At 41.8% G+C, this 16,414-nt stretch overlaps 1 protein-coding gene across 1 annotated transcript; it reads left to right on the plus strand.

Annotated features, from left to right (window-relative positions):
* The first annotated feature begins 206 nt into the window (after positions 1–206).
* Toll-7 (Toll-like receptor 7) lies at positions 207–6,460 on the plus strand. Its single transcript, XM_018013071.2, has one exon. The coding sequence runs from the start codon at positions 646–648 to the stop codon at positions 4,960–4,962; it is 4,317 nt and encodes a 1,438-aa protein (XP_017868560.1). The 5' UTR covers positions 207–645; the 3' UTR covers positions 4,963–6,460.
* Positions 6,461–16,414: the final 9,954 nt, after the last annotated feature.

Here is a 16,414-nt window from a genome sequence, read left to right on the forward strand (position 1 = left end):
ATGCGAGCGCTCTTTGATATTATCGTTAGTTGGGTTCGTTTCTAAGGCAAAACCCACCCGACGAGCACATGCGCCTCCTTCGTTCGTGACTGCCGCGCTTTACTCAGTCACACGCTCTCTCTCTCTCTCTCGCTCTCTGCGTGCGTAAACTACACGTTGTTTCGTCTTTGCAGTTATTCGGCTGTTGGATGGATTTTCCTATCGGTCTACGGCCAGTTGGCTTAGCGAACCAACAAACAGTTCGAGTGCGAGCGCCGTACGGTACGGACGTGTGAAGCACGCACAAAATTCAGTTAAAAATCCAAAAAAAAAAGAATAAAATAAAATCGCAAAGCGTTTCAAACGTTGAAAATGAGAGTTGAGAAATTGTAAGCCGAAAACATGAAGTGAATACAACAGAAAAAAAAGATATACAGTGAAGTGAATTATAAAAATTAATGAAGCAAAAATTCAAGAATAATTGAACAAGTGCAGTGGCAAAATAAATAATAATAAATGAAAAACGAATTTACAAAAAATGTCAATTTCAATGAAAAACTGAGTGAAACGCGAGAAAACGAGTAACGTGAAAATTGAGCAAAACGCAGCTAATTAGGCAACTGAACAAATCCCCCATCCCGACTCCAAGCGAAGCCCGAAAATTCAATGGAGCTGCGGCTGCTATTGCTGCTGAGCCTGCTCCTGCTCGCTGGCTGCGCCGGATGCCTGGGCGCCGTGCCGCCCAAGCCCAAGGATGCCAGCGACAAGAACGCGGCCAGCGCCATGCTCGGCTCCAGCGTCAGTTTGTCCAGTGATTACAGCTCCCTGCTGGCCGCCGCGCAGCCAATGGCCGCCTCCTCGCCGGCGCCGGTGCACAGCGGGCCAAACAATCAGTGCACCTGGACGTATAACGGCACCAGTTCCGTTCACTGCTCACTGCGATTGATCGAACGACAGCCCGGCCTCGACTTGCAAGGCGCCGATGGCAGCAGCCAATTGACCATCAAATGCAGCGATTTGTATCTGTTCGAGTCGCAGCTGCCGGTGGCGGTGTTCGCCCGCCTGCAGACGCTGGACACGCTGCGGCTGGAGTCCTGCAAGCTGCTCCAGTTGCCCAACAATGCATTCGAGGGCCTCACCACGCTCAAGGCCCTCAAGCTGAGCACACGCAACGCCGAATGGGGCCCGGCCAAGGCGCTGGAGCTCTATCCCGACTCGCTGAACGGCCTCAAGCAGCTGACGGAGCTGGATCTCAGCGACAATAATCTGCGTGCCCTGCCCAGCGGCTTCCTCTGCCCCGTGGGCAATCTGCAGACGCTCAACCTGACACGCAATCGCATTCGCACCGCCGAGCAGCTGGGCTTTGCGGACATGAACTGTGGTGCGAACGGTGGTGCCAGCGGTGCCAGTGGCAGTGGCAGCAGCAGCAGCGGCAGCGAGCTGCAACTGCTCGACGCGAGCTACAACGAGCTGCGCTCCATCACAGAGAGCTGGGGCATCTCGCGGCTGCGGCGCCTGCAGCACTTGAATCTGCAGCACAACAATATATCGGAGCTGTCGGGCGAGGCGCTGGCTGGCTTGGCCTCGCTGCGCATTGTTAATCTCAGTAATAACCATCTGGAGACGCTGCCCGAGGGGCTGTTCGCGGGCAGCAAGGAGCTGCGTGAGATCCACCTGCAGAACAATGAGCTCTACGAGCTGCCCAAGGGCCTGTTCCATCGGCTGGAGCAGCTGCTCGTGGTGGATCTGTCGGGCAACCAGCTGACCTCCAACCACGTGGACAACACCACCTTTGCGGGCCTCATCCGTTTGATTGTCCTTAACCTGGCTCACAATGCGCTGACCCGCATCGACTATCGCACCTTCAAGGAGCTGTACTTCCTGCAGATCCTGAACCTGCGCAACAATTCGATTGGCCACATCGAGGACAATGCCTTCCTGCCCCTCTACAACCTGCACACCCTCAATCTCGCCGAGAACCGTCTGCACACGCTGGACGACAAGCTCTTCAATGGACTCTATGTGCTCTCCAAGCTGACGCTGAACAACAATCTGATCAGCGTCGTGGAGCCGGCCGTGTTCAAGAACTGCTCGGACTTGAAGGAGCTCGACCTGAGCTCCAATCAGCTGAACGAGGTGCCGCGCGCTCTGCAGGATCTGGCCATGCTGCGCACCCTGGACCTGGGCGAGAATCAGATACGCACCTTCGACAACCAGAGCTTCAAGAATCTGCACCAGCTGACCGGACTGCGTCTGATAGACAACCATATCGGGAATATCACGGTGGGCATGTTTGCGGACTTGCCCCGCTTGAGTGTGCTGAATCTGGCCAAGAATCGCATCCAGAGCATCGAGCGTGGCGCGTTCGATAAGAACTACGAGCTGGAGGCCATACGCCTGGACCGGAATTTCCTCTCGGATATCAATGGAGTGTTTGCCACGCTGGTCTCGCTGCTCTGGCTGAATCTGTCGGAGAATCACCTGGTCTGGTTCGACTACGCCTTCATCCCCTCCAACCTGAAGTGGCTGGACATACACGGCAACTACATCGAGGCGCTCGGCAACTACTACAAGCTGCAGGAGGAGATACGCGTGAAGACGCTGGACGCCAGCCACAACCGCATCACGGAGATCGGACCCATGTCCATTCCCAACACCATCGAGCTGCTGTTCATCAACAACAATCTGATTGGCAACGTGCTGCCCAATGCCTTTGTGGACAAAGCGAATCTGGCGCGCGTCGATCTCTATGCGAATCAGCTGAGCAAGCTGCAGCTCCAGCAGCTGCGCATTGCCCCGGTGCTGGCGCCGAAGCCGCTGCCCGAGTTCTACCTGGGCGGCAATCCGTTCGAGTGCGACTGCACCATGGACTGGCTGCAGCGCATCAACAACCTGACCACGCGGCAGCATCCGCGCGTCATGGACATGCCCAACATTGAGTGCGTGATGCCGCATGCCCGCGGCGCTGCAGTGCGTCCGCTGAGTGCGCTGCGGCCGCAGGACTTCCTCTGCCGGTACGAGTCGCACTGCTTCGCCCTGTGCCACTGCTGCGACTTCGATGCCTGCGACTGCGAGATGACCTGCCCGCACAACTGCACCTGCTACCACGATCAGATCTGGTCCACGAACGTGGTCGACTGCGGCAACCAGCTGACCATGGAGCTGCCGCGCCGCGTGCCCATGGACTCGAGCATCGTCTACCTGGATGGCAACAATTTTCCCGTGCTCAAGAATCACGCGTTCATCGGGCGCAAGAACCTGAAGGCCCTCTACGTCAATGGCAGCCAGGTGGCGTCCATACAGAATCGCACGTTCGCCAGTCTGGCAACGCTGCAGCTGCTGCAGCTCTCCGACAACCGCCTGCAGACGCTGCACGGCTACGAGTTCGAGCAGCTGTCCGCCCTGAAGGAGCTCCACCTGCAGAACAACCAACTGGCCACCATTGGCAACGGAACGCTGGCGCCGTTGGTCTCCCTGGAGCTGCTGCGCCTCGACGGCAACCGGCTGGTCACCCTGCCCATCTGGCAGCTGCACGCGACGCACTTTGGCCAGCGGCTGCGCGCCATTTGGCTGGGCCGCAACCAGTGGAGCTGCCGCTGCCAGTTCCTGCAGGCGCTCACCTCCTACGTGGCCGACAACGCCCTGATTGTGCAGGACGCGCAGGACATCTACTGCATGGCGGCGCCCAACACGGCGGCCTACGAGCAGAGCAGCTCGACGGCGGCGGGCACCCAGAAGCGCGAACTGGACTTCAACTCGACGGGCGCCGCCTGCACGGATTACTACTCGGGCGGCTCGATGCTGCAGCACGGCATTCCCGAGTCCTACATACCGCTGCTGGCCGCCGCCCTGGCGCTCGTCTTTCTGCTCGTCGTCATCATCATTGTGTTCGTGTTCAGGGAGTCGCTGCGCATCTGGCTCTTCGCACACTACGGCGTGCGTGTGTTTGGGCCGCGCTGCGAGGAGTCGGAGAAGCTGTACGACGCTCTGCTGCTGCACTCGGCCAAGGACTCGGAGTTCGTGTGCCAGCACCTGGCCAGCGAGCTGGAGACGGGCCGGCCGGCCTTGCGTGTGTGCCTGCAGCACCGCGACCTGGCCCACGATGCCACCCACTACCAGCTGCTGGAGGCGAGTCGCGTGTCCCGGCGAGTGGTCATCCTGCTGACACGCAACTTCCTGCAGACGGAGTGGTCCAGGTGCGAGCTGCGCCGATCCCTGCACGACGCGCTGCGAGGCCGGCCGCAGAAGCTGGTCATCATCGAGGAGCCCGAGGTGGCCTTCGAGGCGGAGAGCGACATTGAGCTGCTGCCCTATCTGAAGACCTCGGCGGTGCATCGCATACGCCGCACCGATCGCCATTTCTGGGAGAAGCTGCGCTACGCCCTGCCCGTGGACTACCCGACCTACCGGGGCAACAACTACACGCTCGACCACAACCACGAGCGCATCAAGCAGCCGGCCAGCCCGGGCCTGCTCTACCGCCAGGCGCCGCCTCCTGCCTACTGTGGACCGGCGGAGGCGGCTGCTGCTGCCGCTTCGGTGGCTGCAGCCGAGCAGAACTATTCGACGGCCACAACGGCCACGCCCAGTCCACGGCCGCAGCGCCGCGGCGAACGGGCGGAGGGTGTGGGCGTGGGCGTCAATCCGGGCGGACCGCATCATCTGCACGCGCAGTACTATCAGCATCACGGCATGCGTCCGCCCTCGGAGCACATCTACTCCAGCATCGACTCGGACTACTCCACGCTGGACAACGAGCAGCACATGCTAATGATGCCGGCAGCGACTGGAGCAGCTAGTGCCGAGGTTACCCAGCAGCGGGCACAGACCTGGCGGCCACAGCCCAAGCAGCAGCAGCTGCAGACGCCACATGCGGGCACACTGAATCCCAGCACAGCGGTCAAGCCCAATCCTCAACAGCAGCAGCAGCAGCAGGCGAGTGGTCAACAGCAAGGTCCACATGTGCAGGCGTATCTGGTATAAAGAGAGAGAGAGAGAGAGAGAGAGTGAGAGAGGGAGAGGTAGTGAGAGGGAGAAGTAGAGGTGCATGCCTGTCCAGCAGTTGGACAGAGTGACAGTGATTTCTATAGGGACTGGTTCCTGGTGCATGATTTTAATTACTAAAATATGTGCGAGCTAAAATTAAGAGAGAGATGAAGTGAGAGAGAGAAAGAGAGAGAGGGGGAGAGGGAGAGAGACATACAGCAAAGGGTGCATGGCAAAGGGAGAGAGAACTATGTAGAGTTAGAGTTGGAGGAAGGCAGAGAGAGTGAGAGTGTTGGGGGCAAATTATAAATTCTGTCTAGAGTCCAAAATATTGCAGTCAAACAAAAACCCCAAAGAAAAACAGAAACACACAATAGGGAAGCTCTTCCCCCCAATTTTCCCCCGGAAATGCGCGCAGCGTAACAAATATTTTGTTTACCCAGTGTAAAGTCATTTTAGTGCACTGTATAAACATAAATCCAAGTACATTAAACACACACACACATACACACACACACATGGAGGCACACGACTGCAGATACAAAGATACAGAATACAGTTGCACTCGCATTCGCCCGTCGTGTGTGTTTATGTAAGAAGACGCATGTGTTGCATGATTTGTGCTGAGCGAGAGTCAGGCTGCGTCCCGGCGAGGCGATGTCAAGTTGGTGTTGTGTTTTGCTCGAGAGAGCCAAAGTCAAGTTTTTGCCCCCAAAAAGTTGCAGCTCTGTCGAGTTGCACAAAACTTTTCATTCATTCACTCAATCATTCATTCAGTCATTCGTTGGCTCGCTCGTTTGTTCATTTTCCCTTTTGAGCTGGGAAAATGCGTTTAGTGCATTTGCCAGCGCTAACTTTTTAATGTGCTTTTAATCAGTTAGACCAACAAATAACTAGAATGAGATTTAGATTTATGAAGTGTGCCGTCAACCCAACTGATTTCGCAGCTCAAACTATTTGCAAAGTGTGAGATATTTGCGTGAGCGCCTAATGCAAATGTTGCTTGATCAATTTACTTTACTTTTACTTATTTACTTAAGCTATTTTCAACTCCTACATTCAGCTTATAAAGAGACTGGCTTTTAATATTCACTAAACTTGAAACATTGCTTAATTCTTTGTTTTCGCACATCTTCTTCTGACTGACGAAAAGGTTTCCACAACTATTTTCTATCGCTTAACTACTTGTAAAAATTGATAAAATAAAGTCTAAGATGTCTCTTTGCTCCGCTCTATAGTCTCTACTCCCTTCTAAAAGCGTAGATCCTTGTATATAAACAAACATAAACACACTGGATATGCCTAAAATAGTTATATACATACCTAATGATATATGCGTAAGTATAAGTAAATGCCACTGCAAATACGTAGTCTCCTACAATTAATTCACACACAAACACACACACTCACACACAAGCAGAAAGTTTGAAATTTGTGTAAAGAAAAAAAGCAAAAAAAAAAGAAAATAAGCATTAAATAATTAGCTAGCAAACAACATATATATAAAACTATGCAGTAAAGCTCATTTTAAACATTTACGCTTACCAAAATATTGTAATAATAATACAGATACTTAAAAATGATAATGATAATTAATAGCTGAGTAATAAATGGGTTAAAGCATTTGCAAAGATACAACTACATGGCGTATACACGATATAAATACAAAATATACTAAAATATATACTAAATATATATGTGACTGTAAAAAAACTAAAGAAAATAGATACTAACTGATATTATATATTTAAACTATATGAGATAAACTTTATATACACACACACACACACACATACTGATACACACACAACAGTAAATGTTTAACTGCCTATAGAAAGTACGACATGAGAAGGATACCAACACTTATGAGCATTTATTTCAAAGCAACAAAGTAAAAGAGAAAATATTAAAAAAATATATATATAAGTATATGTATATGTCATATTTTGGATCGTAAACTCGCCTACTCGTCATACAATTTTTAGCAAAACAGTTTCAAACTAAACAGCATATAAACAAACAAGAAAATACTTTAGCAGGAGCTAGCCGATGTTAGATAGAGAGAGAGAGAGAGAGATAGAGGAGAAGCAAACACTTGTACCAGTATGAAAGCCCAAAACTGTTATTTATTTTTATTTTGTATTATATTATATGATATATGATTAAAAGAATGCTACGTTTTAAGTTATCATTTAATGCCACTCTTACATAATGTACTCTATGAATAATTCGAATTCTTGTGAATAACTATTTATATATTGATATACATCATATAGGTATATATTATATATATATATGTAACTATTATATACATCTATGTACGACAAACAAAGATATTTTTCTGTTTCGCAAGCAAACAAAAGCAACATGGAAAATGAAATGAAAAACCTTTTTTTAAAAACTAAAAACAAAAATTGCATTTATTTTAGTGTTGGGCAACGGCTAAGGGAAATGTGCATGGATTATAAATTCTACTTTTTCAGCACCTCTTTGTCTTTGGTGAGTATAAATATTTTGAGCCAAAAGATTGCATAGTGTCTGCAACAGACTCGTCAACTCTGCCCAATTCATTTTAGATTTTCTATGAAATTGAATAAGTCAGACATCATTTTCTATCCAAACATATGAAAACAATATAATATATTTAATATATCGCCTTGACTCCTTCCATTCAATGTTGGGGCAGGTTTGCGTGCTCATGAAAAGCTTTTATAATCATAGAAAAAACATGTTGAGTTTTTTTCATATTTTAATAATGATCATCATAATAGATGATGATGAAGTTGCGCTAGGTATTTTAAAAATGTTCAGGCAGATTTTTATTTCAGTTTTTTGTTTCTTTGTTTTTTATTTTTATTATTATTATATATTTTTTTTGCTAATTTAATTCATCATGCACATGAGTTGCTGTTTTGTAATCCTCACGCAGTGCGGCCAACTATGTGGAGCAAGGGGCAGCGGTGCCTTTGGCTCTGCCTCTGCCTCTGATGTGGGAGAGCGTGGAGAGGTGCAAGAGATGCTGAGACTGAGGCTGAGTCTGATGCTGTGCCGTACGCAGTCGGCGGCCTGTCAAAGTCAACTGAGCAAACGTAACTCAGATACACGCCGCACCAAAGTGATAAATCATTTTTTGTTTTCTCCCTCACTCTATAAAATATATATCTATATAATGTTATATGTACATATATTTGAAATCAAAATACAAATGCGCTTCGCACTGCAGACATTCGTCTAGCTGCCTCTCTCTCTCTCTCTCTCTCACTCTCTCGCTCTTTCACATAGTAGTTCTGCAGTGGTTGTTGCTCTCGGTCGGTTAGAGTCTGTCTGGTCGGACTGTCAGTCAGTCAGTCAGTTGGGTTTGCGGAGTGTTTTGTCTGCCTAAATGACGGCATGTCTCTGCATCAAATTGAAGGGTAGCAAATACACTCACACACACACTTGCACACTCGCACACTCATACACGATTCACATAGTCGCTTAGGCACATTCTCTATGATGGGTTTTTGGCATTTATGCCAAGCTCAGCCTCTCGAGTGCTACCAAAGTGAAAAAGAGCTGAGTAAGTAAGCAGTAGGCGCTACTTTTGATGTGCACAAGTTGACGGCACAGTGGGAACGCGCTAAAAGGAAAAAAATACTTAAACTTAAAAAAATCCTAGCAGCTTACTTTAAAAAAAATATATAAATTGTTCTTTAAACTGGAGAATAGACAATGTCTAATGGTATCCAGTTGACAAAGCTGCTTTTTAGCATCAAGCTAAGTTCTTGACCTTAAATAAGATAGGCCATTTCATTAGATTCCTATTATGCTTGAGGAATGATTTACTATGGGGAAAATATCATGAAAATGATATAGTACACAAGATGCCCATGAAAGGTGTGACCTTGAATATATTTTTGTATAGAAGAATAAGAGGTCATCAATTTGCTATTGCGGTCAAAAGATTTAATTTATCTGCATTTTATTTTATAAAAAAAAATAAAAGGTAATATGTTAAAAACATTTTACTATTTATTTAGCTACTTCATAATATTATTTAATTTTGATTTTGATTTTATTTAATTTTTATAAGCATGAAATTTTTAAAATTTTTATATTTATATCTTTCTGATATATTTTCATATAGTTTTTATTATCAATAAATATAAGTTTATGCATATAAACTAGCTAGCTTAAATTAAAATATATTAAAATTTTCTAATATTCTGTATAGATAATGAAGATTATTTTGTTTTTATATATACAGTATACTTACACCTAGTCCAAAATTCATAAATAATTAAAGCGCTGAAATCAGTTTGCTTTCAAATTTTCCCTTTGGCAAAAGCAATTGTAATTAAAATAGTAATTCAAAGAATTTTCGAAAGTAATTAATTACTATTAGAGCACAACCCACTAGACTCTCTCTTCATTTCAGTTAGATTTCGTACCAACTACTCTGCTACTGCTACAGCTTTTGCTAAAAAATAGAGGTACGGCGAAAAAGAAAAAGTAGAAACAGTTTCACTCGTTTTGCCGGTTAACAAAACGATTCTTGAAATAAATAGTCAGAGAGGGGACACAGCTACTAGTGCTCGTTCGTTTGTTAACTCAATGGGAAGCCCGAGCGCTTGCCCTTCCGCACTTGGCAAAAGTTTTTTAATTTGCTTTCATTGAGGTTTGTCGTTGGCTGTTTGCGTCAAAAGAGAGCCGTGCCACACATACAACAAACTTGCAACAACTAATAGAATTACACACAAAAACCTACAAAGAAACAGCGCATGCATGGGCACACACACACACATGCACACACATTGAGAGGGAGACACACACGCAGGCTGCGGAACCCTCCACTAAATGCGCGTATCTAGATACAAATGGCAGAAGACATGGGCAGCTACTGTGCCAGCAGTTGAAGGAAGTTTCTCTGTGTGTGTGTGTGTGTGTGCTGAGCTATGGAATTTTGTTGTTGTTCTTTACGTAAAATTCATTTAACAATTTTCTTAATTGTTTGCAGATACGCATCTGCGGCTCAGTTGTGCTACATTTCGCCTTGGCAGACAAAATCAATAGCGACCGAATTAGTTTCACGCAATTTAAATCAATGTAGGCAGGAGAGAGAAAGAAAAAACACAAAAAGCAGAAAAGTACAAAAAATATTACTCAAGATATATATGGGGTATATTACTTACTAGGCACTGATCAAAATTCAATACGTGTTGCAAATATCGAATTTCCATCAAAACAAAAAAACAACAGACATAAAAAACATTTGAGGGTTGCAGCAACAAACAACAACAACAAAGGAGTAAAAAGAGAAAATATATATCTATATCTATATAGATGTATATGTACATGTATTGCTCATATGGGAAGCTGGGCCTTTTCGGCTCGCCTGCTTATTATGATAATAAATTTTTATGCTGCAAGAAATAAAACGGAGTACACAAGCGAAAGGCGGCAAGGAAAAAATTAAATAAGAAAATGTATCTGTAGCAAATGTATCTGAGGCCCGCACAGAGCGCAAAGTGAATTAAATTGAATTGAAAACTGTTGCAAAAAAAAAAAAAAAAAAAAAAGAAAAAGAAAAAAAAAAATCGAACGAAGCAAAGAAAAAAATAACGAAAGCGTATAATAACAATAAAAAGGTTTTCAGTTTAAACGCTTCGACCGGACCCTGTCAGCACTTGCAATCAAATTATTTAAATGTAATAAAAAAGGTTTGCTTTGACACAGACACACACACACACACACACAAACACAAGCAGGAAAAAAGTCGAAGATGGAATTTCGGATGTCAAATGTCTGCACAAAATGTGGGCCAAAACATTTTGCATAAACATTTACTTTAGTCTGACTTGTCAAGCACATACATACTATATAGATAAATATATATATATATATTTACATAGATACATTTATATATATTCAGTTTGTTGCTGCTGGGCATTTTCTGCTTCTTTTTTATGTATTTTTATCATATATAGTAAAACGAGCTTTTTGTCACGTTCCGCGCACAGAAATAGGCAAATAAATCTGTATAATAAACGCCGGCTCCCTTGGTAACTGCACAGCTTTATGTATAACCCAAGTATATATGTATATGTAGGTATATATTTATCTATGATATGCGCACGACACAGTTTTCAGTTTTCCGCTTTCAGTTTTGCCATTAGACACATAAACAACAGCCCAGGAGGTGAGTAGTTCACTGTAACAGCGCGCAAATCAAAGTCCGTCACTCTGTCTGTCTCTCTCTCTCTCTCTCACTGTCTCTGTTCTCCATTTGACATTTTCTCGCGCTGATTGAAATTTGAGGACGTAGGACTTAACATGAAATATAAATTTCCATTTATTTATATTTATTGTTAAGTTTACTTTAATTAGGTTAGCTTTGCGGATGCCCTGAAGTGAATCATGTTAATTGATTAGTGTATCAGCTGTCGGACTTGTTAGCGCTGAGTCAGTGTTCCAAACCGTCAATAATTATTTCATATGAATTATACTAACTGTAAAAAAAAAAAAAAAAAAAATTGCAATAAATTTAAAGTAATCAGATATTGGAATATCTTTTTAGGGATACGATTTTATTTTATTTTATAAATTAATAAACAAAAAGAAAATAATTTATAAACTATATATACTAAAGCTATAATATAATGTATGTATTTTTAAATATTATAGATTGCCAATAAGTTCAAAATAAATCAAATGAAGTTTAAAATAACAATGAAATCAAAGAAAGTATAATAAATGAAATATTACTTTTAAACTTAAATAATGTTGCATTATTACTTATTATACAAATTTAAAATATATTAAATTTAAAAAAAAAAAAAAATAAAGATTTACAAAAAATTCGAAATTATATAAAATTATTAAATTTTATAATGTGACAATATATATATAAATTGTTTATAAGCAGTTTAATAAGAACTAAATTATTTGAACATACATTAATATACACATTTTTTTATTAAAAAATAAACACATATTTGATAAGAAATTCAGTAAGAAATTAAGTGTGCAAATGTTCACTAATAAAAAAAAGAATAATAATAAGAATAATAATAATACATTTTAATTTATATATAGAACTTGAATATAATTTCATAGCACTACAGTTCTCAAGACTAAGCTATAATTCTCTAACATGCATTCATTTAAAAAATGTGTGTTGTAAAGATGTTTAACAAATGCTAAAATGCAAGCAGCTTTTTAACAATAATCCCCATGTGCATCAAGAATTTCTAAAGCCTTTTTTATCAGTTCAGTTGCTTAAGTAAATGTGCTTCTGTGCCTCGCAATTCCAATTTGACCTGCTGAGGCCGCAGCTACACTTGAAAACCTTTAGCATACTTAAAATCAACAAAGCTGACACTTAACAGCAACAACAACAACAACAGCAACAACAGGAGGAAAAAACAATTAAAAAGGTAACTCGAAACGGGGCAAAGGCCGCAGTAGAAGCAGCGGCGGAGCAGGAGCTGGAGGCGGAGGCGGAGGCAGAGCCCATAGGAAGCGCCTAAGCGAACACTGAGCCATAATTTGTAATTGTTTGAGCCCACGCAAAAGACAACAGCGACAAAAGTGTAACAGTTTTTATTGTGCCTGTTGTTGTCGTTGACATTGTTGTTGCTGTTGTTGTTAAAAACAACAAACAAAAATTAAAACACATGTGCATAAACACAAACGCAAAACGCAAACATACATGTGTATGCCAGAGTGTGCGTGTGTGTGTGTGGGGCATGCCACAGAGCAGAGCGAAAACCCTTGCCACACAGGCCATGCAGATTTTGTGTGTGTCGCTCGCTTCTTTAGGGGGTTTTCTTTTACTTTTTTCCATGGAGTAAATGAACCCAGCAAGCCAAAACAAATAATTACGACGAGGGCGGAGGCAAAAACAACAACAACGAGGCGAGGCGAGGTAAGGCGAGGCAAGGCAGGCTGAGGACAATGCTCGTCCTGCGACATTTGTGCTGTACGCCATGTTGAATGCGACGCTGAATAAATGCTGACAATGGACGTGAAATTATGACAAAACACACACACACGCACGCACAGATGAAGACAGACACACATATGTACATGAGAATGTAGGATATAGGTCTACATGCACACACCGACACACATTTATATGTGTGTATATATGTTTATTACGTCCTGCCTGTTGGCACTTGTCACATTTGCGTTTATATGCGGCCCTTTGGCAGCTTATTAAATTGGCCCAGCTTAGCAGAGTTGGCCAACAGAGACAGAGACAGCGACAGCGACAGAGCCAAAGAGCCAACTGCTTAGGCGAAGGGTTTTGGTTAAGCTGAGAGTCTCAATTGGTTAGATTCAATTTGGGTAAACTACTTCAAGCAAGTCGACTTCTAGCCACTGAAATATGCATGAGTGCTGTTAATTGTAGCTAGATATATGCACTCATATAGGTATATGTATATGTGTACTTCATATCAATTCTTTTATTTATAGCAGGCAATTATCTCTGGTTAGATTATAATTAGACATGCACATGGAGTAGGAAAGTATTTTCATCATAGAGCAAATGGAATAAATGGGTTCTTGATTGCAAGGAGAAACTAAATCTATCCATCTAAATTATATGATATTACAGTAAAGCGTAAAAGGTTAAAGAGGCGAATAATCGTAATTCGAGTCAAATTTGGAATCTTGTCTGGAATTCACCTAGAATTGTACATAAAAATGTATTGTAGATATATGTATTTAAAGAGATGTGAAGTCTTGGATTCTTTTTAAGTTCATATGCTTATAAGTAACATTTAATCTATATAGAATATTTATCTAAATGATCTTAAGTTTTTAAAAGTTAAAAGGTTTTTCTAAGATCTATTCTTAACTTATTGAAATGCTTACCTGGAAATCAACTCAACTAAGCCAATTCTTTGTTTTATTGTTATTATTTAGGTCTAGGCTTTATAGCAGCTCAGTTATCCAACTCCATTTATCAATCAATCAACTGAAATTTAAAATTGCTCAAGAAATTCAATCAAAGCTACTGCCGCATTCCTTGGCATATTTTCCAAGGAGTAAAAAATTCGTTTAAAAAATCTAAAATCATTTCAAGTGTTCCTCAGGTAATTCTAGCTCTTTCAAAATTTCAGATTCATTAAGCTTCAAGCTGTGGATCAACTTACGTTAGCACCTTTAACCAAAATCGTTTACATTTTTTGCTCACTCGCAAATTATGAAACTTGAACTTTGAAATTTTTTGTTTTGCTTTTGTTAAATGCAGAAACCAGTTTCCTGCCAAAAAAAAAAAAAGGAGAACAAAACAAAAAGTATTGAAAATCAATAAGCTGAGGACATGGTTTGTAGCCTTTAAAAGTCAAGCCCCAGGCAGCTTCACATGCACACTCCAAGAGGAGAGACAGAGACAGAGAGGGCTGGAAAAGGCAAGAAGCAAGTTTAATGAGCCGGCTGCTTCACTTGATGGACGTCTTACACGCAATGCACAGGCTGAGGGCGACGAGGACGACACCAAAACATATCCTTTTGCTTATTAAATTTCGTTGAGCAAGTGTTGAGGCACCCCAAGCAGCAGAATGCAGCGCAAGGAAAAAAAATAAAATAAAGAGGAAAACGAAGCAGAAGAAAAACTAAAGAATAAAACGCAAACAAAGCAAAGTCAGAACCTGCTCAGGACACAAGACAGGACACGCACACACAACGAGGTCATGTGTATGCTCAAGCAAGGCGACAGAGTGTGTGCGTGTGTGTGTGTGTGTGTGTGTGTGTGGGAGCTAGCAAGATGGGGTATATTAGAAACATGACTGCGACTTGCAATCAGATTGAAGACAATTCAATTGAAAAAGCCAACGATCGATAATCTTTACTACTGACCAAGCGACCGGGCGACCAACAGACGAGCCGGACCGTATGTCCAGTCCAATAAGCAGTCAATGCGATGCACAGCCATGTCCTTTCCCTGGTCAGCGGGTCTTAAAGACTTAAAAACTTCAAAGCAGCAACGAGTGCGCCTGTGTTGTTGTTGTTTCTGTCTGTCTGTGTGTGTGTGTGTGTGTGTGTGTGCTTTTTAATTCGGTTTACTTAGCGTCAAGTGGCCTCAAGCAGCTTGAATCAGTCCTTACCTCGCTATCTCTCTCCTTGTCTTTCTCACTTGCTTGCCACCTACATTCTCTCTTTCTCTCTCTCGCTCTCGCTCTCGACTGGTTTCTTAATTTTGTTTGACTTTTGCTAAAGTTTAATGATAGGACTTACATGTTGGCCCTGCGTCTAAGCAAATGCAGACAGATAGACGCACAGCTCTAAAAGGAGTAAGCACAAGAACGATACAAGTATACAGAGAGCAAAAGAGAGAGAGAGAGAGAGAGAGAGAGAGAGAGAGTGAGAGTGAGAAGAGAGCTGCATGTCCCAGTGCTCTGAAGAACTACTCGTGTGTATAGTCAAGTGCTTTGTAATCGTCTGTAATCAACACCATCAGCCAAAAGAGTTGAAGCTGATTTGGTTTACACATTTACTTGAATTAACAAACAGACTCGAAGCGCACAGATTTTCCCATATGCGGCACATGTTTGAGTCAGTTTGTAATTATAAGAGAGCATGTCTATATATACATTTTTATTCTATAAATATCAATTTGTTTATATCTATTTATTTAGCTGATAATGTTTATCAGCAACTGTTTTAGTCAAAGTATCTATTGCTTGTTAATATATATCAATTATTATTTTATTAATTATTATATTTAGATTTTCTAGTCAATTTATATTTATTTCTTATTTATTATTTTCTCATACTTATCTTTTTCTTATTTTATTTTTCACGAAATATATAAATCTTTGACTTTACCTGTAGCTCAATAAAATAAATATATAAAGACAAACTTACATATATGACAATAAAAAACGTTAAATGAAATGAATAAAAAGAAATATGTTAAATAAATAAAATACAAACGATTAATGAATAAATAAAAAAATATATGTAAATATGTGAATAAAAATGTAATATGTTAAATTTAATTTCTATTTTGAAATGAAACATTTGTAACCGTTTAAAGATTCATAAATTGATTTAAATGATTATTTATGTCACAATAATCAAAGTTTTCCCCCTATGCTTAATTTATACATATATATTAAAGGTGTGCATAATTACACATAAACTGCAAAAGTATTATTTATTATTTAAGGGTTTTAAAATTATTCCGTTTTTCTTTTTCTTATCTTATCTTTTTTTTTTTTAAATAAAATAATATGTGCTTTAAAAAACTTTTAAACTCTTTACTTAAAGGAGTGTAGTTTTTGGCAAGATATAATCATAATTTATTTATGTATTCTCATTATTAATGAGAATTGATTTAAGTAAAGACCCCTTACTTATCTATTATATATGGGCAAGGTTGCAGTACTTAGAAGCTGTCTAATACCGCGCTAATGTGTAAGTACTCTGCGATTATTTTCCATATATTACTTTCACGTTA

Source organism: Drosophila arizonae, chromosome 5, assembly GCF_054131065.1.
Source record: "Drosophila arizonae isolate 15081-1271.41 chromosome 5, UAZ_ARI_1.0, whole genome shotgun sequence".
NCBI classification, from domain to species: domain Eukaryota; kingdom Metazoa; phylum Arthropoda; class Insecta; order Diptera; family Drosophilidae; genus Drosophila; species Drosophila arizonae.